The 13,738-nt window shown below is 49.0% G+C and overlaps 1 protein-coding gene across 1 annotated transcript; it reads right to left on the bottom strand.

Annotated features, from left to right (window-relative positions):
• Window positions 1-984: 984 nt before the first annotated feature.
• On the bottom strand, window positions 985-8,996 carry LOC138770362 (uncharacterized). Its single transcript, XM_069949431.1, has 2 exons — window positions 7,981-8,996; window positions 985-5,533 (listed from the first exon to the last, which is right to left on the bottom strand). The coding sequence occupies exons 1-2, from the start codon at window positions 8,681-8,683 to the stop codon at window positions 4,941-4,943; spliced, it is 1,296 nt and encodes a 431-aa protein (XP_069805532.1). The 5' UTR covers window positions 8,684-8,996; the 3' UTR covers window positions 985-4,940.
• Window positions 8,997-13,738: the final 4,742 nt, after the last annotated feature.

Genomic DNA, 13,738 nt, shown 5'->3' with positions numbered 1-13,738 from the left:
ATACATTGTGAGCAGAGGCCGAACAGTTACATGGAGATAAGCGGCAGCCGGGTGCATGGTGGCCGCCAATCTCCTTACATAGAAATCGCATAGGGGTATAATGATGGGGCAGTTATGGGGGGGGGGTATAGTGATGGGGGAGTTATGGGGGGAGGCATAGTGATGGGGCAGTTATGGAGGAGTATAGTGATGGGGCAGTTATGGGGGGGTATAATGATGGGGCAGTTATGTGGGGGGTATAGTGATGGGGCAGTTATGGGGGGGGTATAATGATGGGGCAGTTATGTGGGGGGTATAGTGATGGGGCAGTTATGGAGGGGTATAGTGATGGGGCAGTTATGGAGGGGTATAGTGATGGGGCAGTTATGGGGGGAGGCATAGTGATGGGGCAGTTATGGAGGGGCATAGTGATGGGGCAGTTATGGAGGGGTATAGTGATGGGCCAGTTATGGAGGGGTATAGTGATGGGGCAGTTATGGAGGGGTATAGTGATGGGGCAGTTATGGAGGGGCATAGTGATGGGGCAGTTATGGAGGGGTATAGTGATGGGCCAGTTATGGAGGGGTATAGTGATGGGGCAGTTATGGAGGGGTATAGTGATGGGGCAGTTATGGGGGTATATAGTGATGGGGGAGTTATACAGAGAGAAATAAGCCCCGACCCAGTGTATATACAACGTCAGGACTGTTTTCTGTCTACGTGATGTGTGCGCCATTCCCCGCCGGCCGGTGTCCATATCCACCCAGAGAACAGAATCCCAGCCCGGCAGTAAGGACTGACACCCCCCTCCCTACCCCAGAGCAGGGTACAATGTAGAGATGTAGGCGTATACCAGGTCTGCGGGGGGAGCGATGGGAGGAGTCATGTGACAACAAATTCCGATTCATTTCATCTTTTTTATGAATAATAATAATAATAATAATAATAATAATAATATTTCTCTCCCCTAAAAGGTAAAAGAAAAAATCAGAGCGACGATGAAAAAAAAGTTCCAAATTTTTTATTTCTTTATTTGTTTGATGCTTATTGGGAAATGTAAGAATTTGGATTTATATTCCTGGATGTTTTTATGGCGATGAGTAAAGTTTTCCTAGAGCGGCGGCGGTGGCGGTGTCCTGTCCAGCATCCTCCTGTCTTGTCTCTGGTATAAACAGATCGGTGAGCCAAGTCCTGTCTCCTCCGCCCCTACGCCTCCCCCCCTCACATTAACTCCGTGTGGACCGCTCCAGAGTCTGCTCAGATTCAGACTTTTTTGTATTTTTTCCCTCCCCGCCGGTTACAGCCGGGTGTCCAGCGTCACATACAGTGCAGAGGGATTCTGGGAGACTAATATGAGGGGTCCGGACTGCTGTCATACGTGGGAGCCGTAGCATTGACAACCCAATGGCCGACTGACCCACTGGTGGTGACTCTTAGGGTTCGGGTATATACATGGCTTAGAGTATATACATAACCTCCCCTGGCTGCTACTCAGCTGCTGAGGAGGCTGATAATTGTCACACTGACCGATGTCAGCACCATACATAGCCCGCCACATGGTGCATAGACCTCCACACAACCACATACATTGATCACAGTGACTGAATGACACACGGCCCCCTCAGTCCGGTGACGGGACTCCTCAGCAGCTGATCAGCAGTGGGAGGCCGTGGCTCTGCCTGTTACCACCGCTGAAATGAGGGGGCTGCGTGTCATTCAGTCAGTGAGCAATGTATGTGGTCGTGTAGTGTCATGTGCCATGTGGCGGTCTATGTGCCATGTGGCGGTCTATGTGCCATGTGGCAGTCTGTGTGCCATGTGGCGGTCTGTGTGCCATGTGGCAATCTGTGTGCCTTGTGGCGGTCTGTGTGCCTTGTGGCGGTCTGTGTGCCTTGTGGCGGTCTGTGTGCCATGTGGCGTCCAATGTGCCCTGTGGCGGTCTGTGTGCCCTGTGGCGGTCTGTGTGCCTTGTGGCGGTCTGTGTGCCATGTGGCGTCCTATGTGCCTTGTGGCGGTCTGTGTGCCCTGTGGTGGTCTATGTGCCTTGTAGCGGTCTGTGTGCCTTGTGGCGGTCTGTGTGCCTTGTGGTGGTCTGTGTGCCTTGTGGCGTCCTATGTGCCTTGTGGCGGTCTGTGTGCCATGTGGCGTCCTATGTGCCTTGTGGTGGTCTGTGTGCCATGTAGTGTCCTATGTGCCTTGTGGCGGTCTGTGTGCCCTGTGGTGGTCTATGTGCCCTGTGGCGGTCTGTGTGCCTTGTGGTAACCTATGTGCCATGTGGTGGTCTATGTAACTTGTGGTGGTCTGTGTGCCATGTAGTGTCCTATGTGCCTTGTGGTGGTCTGTGTGCCATGTAGTGTCCTATGTGCCTTGTGGTGGCCTATGTGCCATGTGGCGGCCTGTGTGCCATGTAGTGTCCTATGTGCCATGTGGTGGTCTATGTAACTTGTGGCGGCCTATGTGCCTTGTGGCGGTCTATGGACCATGTGGGGTCTGTGTGCCCTTTGGTGGTCTATGTGCCTTGTGGCGGCCTATTTGCCATGTAGCGGTCTATGGACCATGTGGGGTCTGTGTGCCATGTGGCGGTCTATGTAACTTGTGGCGGTCTATGGACCATGTGGCAGTCTATGGACCATGTGGCGGTCTATGTAACTTGTGGCGGCCTATGTGCCTTGTGGCAGTCTATGTGCCATGTGGCGGCCTATGGACCATGTGGCAGTCTATGGACCATGTGGCGGTCTATGGACCATGTGGCGGTCTGTGTGCCATGTGGCGGTCTATGTAACTTGTGGCGGCCTATGTGCCATGTGGCGGCCTATGTGTGGTGCTGACAAGAGGCACAAAGCAGGGAGCGATTAGCTTTCTGTTCTTCCATGGGGCGCTGCATCTTAATAGCCCTGCCCAGGGGCCCATAATGTTGTTATAGGGAAAGTCTGAGGGGGAAATTGATTACAAATAGGCACTCACCTCTCTCCGTGCCCACAGAGAGCGGCTGGGGCGGCCTCGGGACCAGGCTCTGGGATCTCCAGGGTGTCCACATCATCACAACTTGGGGGAAATGACGTCCGGTGGGTCCTGAGGCCGCTCCAGCCGCTCACCGCGGACACAGGGACAGGTGAGTGCCTATTTGGAATCAATTTGCCCCCTGCCAGCTTTTAGAAATTGCCGGACTTCTCCTTTAAGACGGCCCTGGTGGACCATGATAAAGGACATATCTATAAATCCCAGCGGACGCTCCTGGTAAGGTAGCGGCTCCTCAGCAACAGCTTTATAGAGCACCCGCTATCCCTGTCTTCTCTCTTATATGGCAGCTCCTCCCGGACGCCTCCTTCTATGTCCTGCAGATATTATTACCAGACGGAATGTTATAATCCTCCTTATAAATATCTGCCGTTCTGGAGGCTCCGACCGCACATCCCGAGCCCCCGATAACGTCACCGACACCTCCACAGCAGCAGCCGCCGCCATGGCCATGGTTATTACCCCTGAGAACAGAGAGAGCAATATATCGAAAGCCAGCGTATTATCCTGTACCCCAAGTGTCACGTACCATTATCCTGTACCCCAAGTGTCACTATCCTGTACCCCAAGTATCAGCCTGTCACTATCCTGTACCCCAAGTGTCACTATCCTGTACCCCAAGTATCAGCCTGTCACTATCCCGTACCCCAAGTGTCACCATCCTGTACCCCAAGTGTCACTATCCTGTACCCCAAGTGTCAGTGACACTTGGGGTACAGGATAGTGACACACTGACACTTGGGGTTCTGGATAGTGACACTTGGGGTACAGGATAGTGACACACTATCCAGAACCCCAAGTGTCAGCGTGTCACTATCCTGTACCCCAAGTGTTAGCGTGTCATTATCCTGTACCCCAAGTATCAGCCTGTCACTATCCCGTACCCCAAGTGTCACCATCCTGTACCCCAAGTGTCAGCGTCATTATCCTGTTCCCCAAGTGTCACTATGCTGTACCCCAAGTATCAGCCTGTCACTATCCCGTACCCCAATTATCCGCATACATAGATAATGGGATTTACGTTAGTACACAGGGTCCCCCCATACAGGAGACCTGATTGCCCCGCGGATGGAGGAATGTGACACCCCCATAAGTATGTGCCCCCCGCCCTTCACATGCACAACACTCAGAGCCGGTGTCCTCCCCGCTGGTTGTGTATGGAGCCTCATAGCGGAGGAGGCTCAGAGAGGTTACAATGGCTCCTTATACCTCTATATACATCTCATGGGTTATGCTTGGATTCCTATTTTCCCCAGTGTACGAAACCAGAGAGCGGAGGCCCCGTCTGCCTCTATGGAGGCCGATCAGCCAAATTCCTACAGACCCCATCCAGCAGAGTCCTCCTCGCTCTCTCTACATGAAGAACAATCTCCCTGCCAGGATACGGCCACATAACGGCCCACAGTCATGTGACTATAGCATGCCTCTCAGTATAGGGAGTGGTGGTCATTGCTGGGTCATAGGATCTGACTATGTGATGGAGGTGAAGCCGGGCCAGGATATAAGGAGCCTTTATATACTTTGGCTGCACATTACATGGAGAATCCCTCCTCCTCTCTACACTGAAGTGACTGCGGATCACGAGGTTGCTTCCTTGTATAACGCTGAGGTCATCATTGTACCTAACATTACCGGGGCAGCCAGCGCTGAATCAGGAAAATCTACTCAACCATGACGGCCATGGACTATTAGTGTCACCAGCTTAATGGCAGAGCAGCTCTCCAGAGCCACCACTAGGGGGAGCTCACTGCATACACATCCCTATTGCAGGGGGAGGGAACCTTGGCTCTCTAGCTGTTGCAGAACTACAACTCCCATCATGTCTGGACAGCTGAAGCTAAAGATTTAGGACTTTAAGATCTTCACTTTGACCAGTTTTAAGTCTTCTCAAACTAGTGTCCTTGCAGGAAGGTTTTGCTGTATAAGAAACATTTGCATAAGTCCTATGACGTTTTCAAGACACTGCACACACATCTCTTCACCCCGTCCACCGATTTCACGTTTGTCCTTACAAAACTGCAGACCGCGGATGGACAACTGAACGTCTGGTATAGGATCTTCTGCAGCAGGATCTGGTACCTCTGCTCCTTGGTTCTTTCCAGAGGTTCCTCACTACAGATCACCCCGATCACTTGGGTGGAGCACATCGTCAACCTCGTTTTGATGTCAACAAGTATCTCTTTGACCTGAGCCATATTGTCCTCCTCCTTGAGGAAGGTCGAGCGAAAGACCACCAAGATGAGAGGGTAAGGGAAGGATCTTGGTTTGGGGAGCTGTATACACTCTTTAGATGACTTCTTTTGGTTCCCTGGTGTCACAGTGTTGTCCTCCTCTTCATGGGTGTCCATTCTATACTGGTCATCACCAAAGAGGGCTTTAATAATCTCTCTGAAAACCCGAGTTTTTTCAGCATTACGGGCTGAGGGACAGATATTTCCAAGGAGGAGAAACCTTTCTTTACCTCCCAACTGGGCAACCAGTTCCCGAAATGATCTCTCCAGCTGAAGGCTGTCATCTTCTAGTTGCTGATATCCTTCTGGAAAACATGTTTACAAAAAGTATTGAAATTCTATTAGTAATGGAAATTTTTGGTAGAACTAGAAAAGGGGCCATAGGCAATATAGCAAGGGTCTTCCCGATCTCAACCAACATATGGTAGTATGGTAGTAAGATAATTGCACCATGCATAATACCACTATATAGTTACCAAATAGGCAGCATCCAAATAATACCGCCATAAGCCACACATAATACTATAATTCAGTTCGAAACATTGCCTAATTCTAAGCTTCTTTTGTTTGCCCTCTGGGTTGCCATCTTCACGGTTTCTCTAGGGGGCCATGAGCAAGTACGAGGCTTAACACCCCTAAAACCATCCCTGTTATTAACTACTGATGACTATGGAAGTCTTTTTGGGACTTTTGTCACCACAGTGGGTTTTTGTACTTGGTTGTATTACAGATGGGTGTTGTTCCTCCATAATACGACATCTATGTACTTGGTTGTATTACAGATGGGTGTTGTTCCTCCATAATACGACATCATACCTTATCTTTCCCCAATATCATATGGAGATGGTTCTCCTATGACTGTTAGGTTCCATCTGATGTCATGTAGCAATGCTTCTAGTGATGAACAGACAACCTTTCGAAGACACACAGAGGGCCTATGGAATCATTATACTGAGTAGAACATGTGCTGCCATACTGGACCTTAGTATTTGGCCTAAACACCACCGATTCTTTTGTATGAAGCCTAAATGACCAAAAGAGATGAGCATGCTGGAGTCGGATAGCTCAGCATTTGAATACCGGTGGCTGAAGAAGTTGGATGCAATACTAGGGAGTCCTGGGAAACATGTTATGGCCTATGGCTGTGCCCATGTTTTCCAGGACTCCCTAGGGCAGCATCTAACTTCTTCAACCACCATGCAAAATGATCGGACTCTAGCATGCTCAACTTGCGCTCATTTCTAATGACCAACACTCAGGCCAGAAGACTGGGAAACCCTAGACATAGTAATTAGAAGAAGAATAAAACATCCTAATGGTCCAAAACTGACCAGGACTCGCAAAGTCAACCACAGGGAGTAGCTGTAGGCCAAATAGGCATGTTCGGCTCTCCATTCTCTCATATACACGCATGGTTGGCCAGGTGTGCATGTGTGTTTATTGAGGACAGGGGAGAAGCTCCCTAATGTGTAAGGGCCCTATTACACGGGACGATTATCGTGTGAAAAATCGTTATATCATTCAAATTTAAACGATAGTTGCTCTGTGTAATTGCAGGCAACGATCGAAAAACCGTTCATGTGTCATTGATCGTTGATTTAGATCTGAACCTAAAATCGTTAATCGTTTGGTGTAATTCCACATTTGTTCGCTCAGGTTCCGCATTTTTTCACTAATCGTTCAGTGTAATTTCACATTGTTCATTTGTTTTGCTGGGATCAGATGGAGTAAACGATTATAATAACGATCGCAATAACGATCGGTAACTAACGACCATCGTTCTGTGTAATATCCTTAACGATTTCAGTTTAACGATAAGCCATCACGTTTGTGATCATTTATGGTTAGTCGTTAAAAATCGCCCTGTGTAATAGGACCCTAAGACCCCTAAAGTGTAAGACCCCTCCAGGAAGAGAGATAGGGTTAGATCATGGGTAACTTTCCAGGGTATCTTAAAATAAATAGGTCTTGGCAGCAGCTGCGTCTTATCGCGCTCTCCTCCGTGATTACACAGCGCAATGTGATAAGAGAAGAGGAGGAATGAGTGTGGTGGAAGGGCGGGAAGCAACAGCAAGGGCTGGAACAGCTCCTACTGGGGAATCATACAAATAGGGGAACAAGACCACCTAACCCATTGGTAGGGACAATCGGGGGCCAATAGTTTGTAATAGAATCATCTGCATAAACCTGGACAAAATTTAGTAAAATTGGGTAAAAAAAGTTTACACAACTTCCATTATTGAGGTCATATTACAAATAATGATGGACAAGTATGAGATTGTATCCCTCTCCTTCCCCCGGAGATCTCTAGATGTATGGCTCATTTGTTTTGAATGGATCCGTGGGGATTGGTGGGTCTAGATCGGCCTTCTGGCTCCTTAGTCTTGAATGGAGCCACGGGTTGGTGCGCGACCCACACCCCCATTTATTCTCTATAGAGTTGCTAGAAAACGTCAAGTGCTGTACTCTGCTCTTTCTGGTGGCCCCATAGAGAATGAATGAGCCTGTAGATCACAAACCAACCCATGGCTCCATTCAAAACAAAGGAGCTGGGGCGCCAATCTAGAAATTTATGGGATGCACAGAGGTCAAGCCACCGGTGACCTCATACTTATCCACAGAATAGGGGACAGCTAAGGTTAAATCTGAAAACCCCTTTAAAGCCCATGTCTTCCATTCTCCAGCCTACATCTACAATTATTGTGTCCATATATTACTTATCCTTCCCGATTCCAAGATCCAATGTACCTACCTGGTCTGGTCGCTCCCATGGTGTCAGTGATTATCCTCTTTACCTCCAGAATAGACTTCGGATCAGCACTGTTGTAGCAGGAGACCCCCCATGGTTGGTCCTTAAAGACCTGATCCATCAAGTTTCTCAGTCTTTCCTTGGATTCCATCTTTTCCTCATCCTTGAACGTTTCCCAAGAATAAACAAGTCCCACAATGGCCGATCTGAACTGTTTTGTCCTCAACTTGATATCCCTTAAGATCTCTTTAATCAAGTTAGTAGAATCCATTATAAGTCTTACCCGAAACACTACCAGGACAATAGGAAATTCCAGCCCTCTCGATTTGGATGGAGACCTTGAGATGATACAAGTCACAGGATTGTTAGCTCCATCCATGGTGTTCTTGTTGGCTTTACAAAAATTAGGCGACTGAAAGAGAGCAGAAGACAATTCTTCCAACATACCATGGCTGCCGACTTCATCTTCTGGGCTGTATCCGGCCTCCCCCACCAGCAGGACACTCTCTTTTCCTCCTAGGCTACTGATTCTTTCCTGGAACAGATCATTCAGTCCGTCCGAACCAACATTTCGAGCTCCGGTGAGCTCCACTTGGCTGGAGAGTTGCCAGGTCTGGAGAGGTTGGCTTTCATTGAGAAGATGAAGATGGGATGACGCCGGTCCCTGGAGTCGAAGGATGGAGGAGATCTTCTGAGATAGGCTCATGTTTTGGTCAATAATCCTTAACTTAGTCACTGAAAATGGTCTTTTTTCCCCATCAAAGTCCTCGTAGGTTCTCCTTCAGCTTCAGGTCTCGGCTCACCTTCCTTTGCCTCTTATCTGAACTATGTGAAGTAGCTGCTCTCTGCGTGCACCTCCTTATCTCTTCCCCGACTTATTAATCATTAATGAGGTCATCATATTGGATTAAAATTTACTTTTTCGTTACAGACTGAGTTATTTTAAGACGAGAAGAGGAGAAGCTGCAAAGTTAATGCTTTCCTGGGAGCACTGACTGCGTAGCTTGGATTTTTCCTTGGTTAAAAGGGGGAGAGTTGGATGTAGAGTTGTTGTCCACTATGGACCCATTTTAGTTAAGGGGGTATTCATTTTTCTAAGTCTGAATTACCCCTTTGAGGTCAGTGTTTCACACACAGAGCCCAAGTACATGTTCATTCACCCAACAGCTGTTGTTAACGTATGGCTACTTTTAGACAGAATGGAGCGCTACGACTGATTGATGTGAATGGTCACCGTGTAAGTTTCTCCTGTGGTGGCGCTGCAGGGAAACTGAACATCTAAAAGGGGGTGTTCACAAAAAAAAAAATCTTTTAAATCAACTTGTGCTAGAGATTTGTAATTTATTTCTATTTATTGCTTTATGTCCTGCAGGAAGTGCTTACTGCTGCCACCTCTATCTATGTCAGGAACTGTCCAGAGCAGCAGCAAATCCCCATAGAAAACCTCTCCTGCTCTGGACAGTTCCTGACATGGACAGAGGTGGCAGCAGGGAGCACTGTGTTAGACTGGAAAGAATACACCACTTCCTGCAGGACATACAGCAGCTGATAAGTACTGGAAGACTGGAGAGAATCCACCACTTCCTGCAGGTATGTTACAGGCATCTGTCCATCAGTTATCAATAAGCGAGTAAATGTGAGATATCCATGGTACATACCCCACCCGTCCGTCCATTGTGTCCCGTACGGTGAGAGGGATTTTCTAAACTTGGTTTCCTGGTACAGAATTGACACAGCGGTGACTGGACATTGTGTGCTGGGTGTACTTGGCATGCTCTGCAGGTGATCTCATCCCAGAGTCAATAATGTTCTGCGGACAGTGGATGAAGTTCATTATTATTGACTGTGGAACCTCTAGAACATTATCCAGCACCTAATCCAGAACCCAAGCCGTGCTGTACTGGTATGGAGATGGAAAAAGACTCCTGGGGGTCCATGAGGTCAGGCCGGGGACAGGAACAGCTCTCTAGGATTCCTTAAAGGGGTCTGTGTAGTTTTAACCATGATCTTATAGTGAATCTCCACTTCTGGTACAAAGGTGAAGTTGTAGAAGGCTGTGTCATCTCGCAGGCCATACACCATGCCAAGACTGAGCGCAGAACAAGACCCAAGGGGATTATACTGGATCAGAAAAGTCTCTGCCTGGCAAAGATTTCCCAGCAGAAAGTTCTAGGATGTGTTGTTAAAGCTCTCATGAAGAAGCACAAGGAAACGGGCAATGTTGAGGATCGTAGGCACTGTGGTTGGTCAAGGCAAAAGACCAAGGACATGTCATGCTTACCATCCAGTCAGAAGATGCCCAGCAGTGCCAGCAGCCCATGACTGGCAGAACGACACGGGTACATCATTGGGACAGACGTGATCTTTATACAAAAGAGTGAAAAAGCTATGGTATACAGTAACCCCCCCCCCCCCATCCTCGATGGGAACAAGGCCAAGAGACTCAACTGTGCAGAAAAAATGGCGGCCAGTGCTCAGGACTGCGGAGTCACAATGTAAACATTAAGCTGTAACAGAAGCAGATAGTCTCCCGAAGGGCTAGAGAGTGGCACAATACCGATGTCTGTAGGGAACGGGTAAAGGCTCCTTACAGGTGGAGCTGGGGATTTGGTTGGGACTAGAGATAAACACAACTGGAGCACGCTGGAGTCCGATCATGCGGCACTTGAGTACTGGTTGCTAAAGACATTGCATGCAGCCCTAGGGAGTCCTAGAAAACATGGATAGTCACAGGCCATGGGCTTCATGCATGTTTTCCGGGACTCCCTGACTATCCACGTTTTACCAGACTCCCTAGGGGTGCATCCAACATCTTCAGTCATCAATATTGACATGACAAACAATCGAAATCCAGCATGCTCCAGTTGTCAGGACTAATGTTCTCGGTGCTGAGAGACGAATACATATCTATCACAAAATACTACCAAGGAGGCATCTGGCTCCATGGCTTCTACAGTAGAACAACCACCCTGGACATCCAGCAAACGTCTCAGAGAACGATATACAATGTAAAGATTAACAAGGATCGATGGAGGTGATGGTATGGCGGCACTAAGCCCCGATCTCACATCATTCAGTCTGTCTGGGATCACATGAAGAGACAGAAGGATCTGAGCAGCAAAATCTACAGATAAGCTGTAACTAGTGTATACACCTAGATGAGGCCACCATCACCACAAGCCAGAACTTTCTCCCATAACCCGATCACCTTCATAGCATTCACCGGTTCTCTTTTGCTTCTCATACGCTACATCCAGAGGCATGACAGAGATGATGGTTATAATACTCAGAGTACATCCCCTTGGTGGTACAATATCAAGCATCAGCTGGCGTGGTGTAAAGTGCCTTGAAGTCTCTGGAATGTGGAGATGGAGCAGTGGAGACATGTTCTGTGGGGATGACCACCTCCCCGGAGAATGTACACGCGTAGAGGAGGGGGGAGAATGGTCTGGGGCTGCTTTTCTGGAGTTGTATACATTATATTACCTGCTTCACTGGATGTAAGAAACCAAGGACATTGTGGACAATAGTCGCTTCCAGCATTGTGGGAACAGTTTGGGTTCTGCCCCTTTCCTGTTCGGACATGACAGTGCCCCCAGTTAGGAGCCAACCTCATCCTTGATAATGACCTTTGAGTGAAAGGGTCCTATTCCACAGAAGAGATTTTCTGCCAAATCGGATTTTCGCTCCATGGAATAGAGAGAACGATCAGCCGATGATCGTGTCATTTGCTGATCATTCATTTAGGTTCAGACCTAAAATCTTTGTTCGTCACCAGTGCATCGCTACGGTGGCGGCGTTACCGACGATTTCAGCAGAACCATACATTACCTGTCCGAGCTGCAGGTTTTCTTCTCCCGGTCCCGCTCGGCGGCTTCGGAGCGGGGCTGTCTGACCTTACAGACCACTCAGCCAATCACTGGCCGGAAACGCAGCGGCCAGTGATTGGCTGAGCGGTCTGTCAGTTCAGACAGCTCTGCTCCAAAGCCGATGCTGCCACACGGGACCAGGAGAAGAAGACCTGCAGCCCGGACAGGTAATGTATGAAACAAGGGCTGCAAGGACATCGGTAACGATCATTGGGGCCATGGAATAGGCCTAGTAAACAAGCGGTGATCTAGCAGATCGGCGCTCATTTACATCGCTGCTCAGCCCGTGGAATACGACCCTTACCCGTGGAATAAGACTCCATAGTGGCAATTGTCCATCAACAAGGAGCATTGGAGTGGAGATAATCGTTATATAATATCCAAAGTATATGGTGTGTGCAGTCGGTCAGCAGCTAGACGGGTTGAGAGTGACTCTATAAAAAGGTCCTGGTATCTGGAGCCAAACTGACTGCATCCACAGCGTCCATAGAGCCAACACCATCATCCAGGAGATCCCACAGCTGCTGAAGGGTCCATAGAGCCAACACCACCATCCAGGAGATACCACAGCTGCTGAAGGGTCCATAGAGCCAACACCACCATCCAGGAGATCCTACAGCTGCTGAAGGGTCCATAGAGCCAACACCACCATCCAGGAGATCCTACAGCTGCTGAAGGGTACATAGAGACAACACCACCATCCAGGATATTCCTCAGCTGCTGAAGGGTACATAGAGCCACCACCACCATCCAGGAGATCGCATAGCTGCTGGAGGGTCCATAGAGTCAACACCACCACCCAGGAGATCCCACAGCTGGTGGAGGGTCCATAGAGCCAACACCACCATCCATGAGATACCACAGCTGCTGGAGGGTCCATAGAGCCAACACCACCATCCAGGAGATACCACAGCTGCTGGAGGGTCCATAGAGTCAACACCACCATCCAAGTGGTCCCACAGCTGCTGGAGGGTCCATAGAGCCAACATCACCATCCAGGAGATCCCACAGCTGCTGAAGGGTCCATAGAGCAAACACCACCATCCAGGACATCCCAAAGCTGCTGGAGGGTTCATAGAGCCACCACCACCATTCAGGAGATCCCACAGCTGCTGAAGGGTCCATAGAGCCAACACCTCCATCCAGGAGATACCACAGCTGCTGGAGAGTCCATAGAGCTAACACCACCATCAAGGAGATTCTACAGCTGCTGAAGGGTACATAGAGACAACACCACCATCCAGGAGATCCTACAGCTGCTGGAGGGTTCATAGAGCCAACACCACCATCCATGAGATCACACAGCTGCTGGAAGGTCCATAGAGCAAACACCACCATCCAGGAGATCATAGCTGCTGGAAGGTTCATAGAGCAAACACCATGATCCAGATTCAGGTGTATAAAGCAAACATCACCATCCAGGAGATCCCACGGCTGCTGGAGGGTTCAGAGAGCCACCACCATCCAGATCCCACAGCTGCTGGAGGGTCCATAGAGCCAACACCATCATGGTGATCCCACAGATGTGGAATTTGGTTTCAGTTTGGGAATTAGGGGCCATGGTAGTACTGAGAAGTCTTGGTCATGCTCTTCAAACCAATGTCATACATGTGACAGGTTACATTGTCCTGCTAGAAGATCCCATCCGCCCCAGGGGAGACAATCGGCATGGATTTATACCCTGATCGGCTGAGAGTGCCTCCACCAGGATGAGTGGCCCAGAGAACACAACCCTGACCATAACACTGCCCCCACCACCTTGTGTTCTTCTAGCAATGGCTGCAAGGGGTTTGTTCTCTGATGTTTCTGATTGGAGAGGACAACCCTTTCTCGTATGTCTTATCACACATCACATATACATTTCAATAAACCATAGGTTGGATGTTGAGCAC

The sequence above is a fragment of the Dendropsophus ebraccatus genome, chromosome 1 (genome assembly GCF_027789765.1).
Source record: "Dendropsophus ebraccatus isolate aDenEbr1 chromosome 1, aDenEbr1.pat, whole genome shotgun sequence".
Lineage (NCBI taxonomy): Eukaryota > Metazoa > Chordata > Amphibia > Anura > Hylidae > Dendropsophus > Dendropsophus ebraccatus.
The sequence above is the reverse complement of the archived record's forward strand: the minus strand, read 5'-3'. Positions and strand labels throughout refer to the sequence as shown.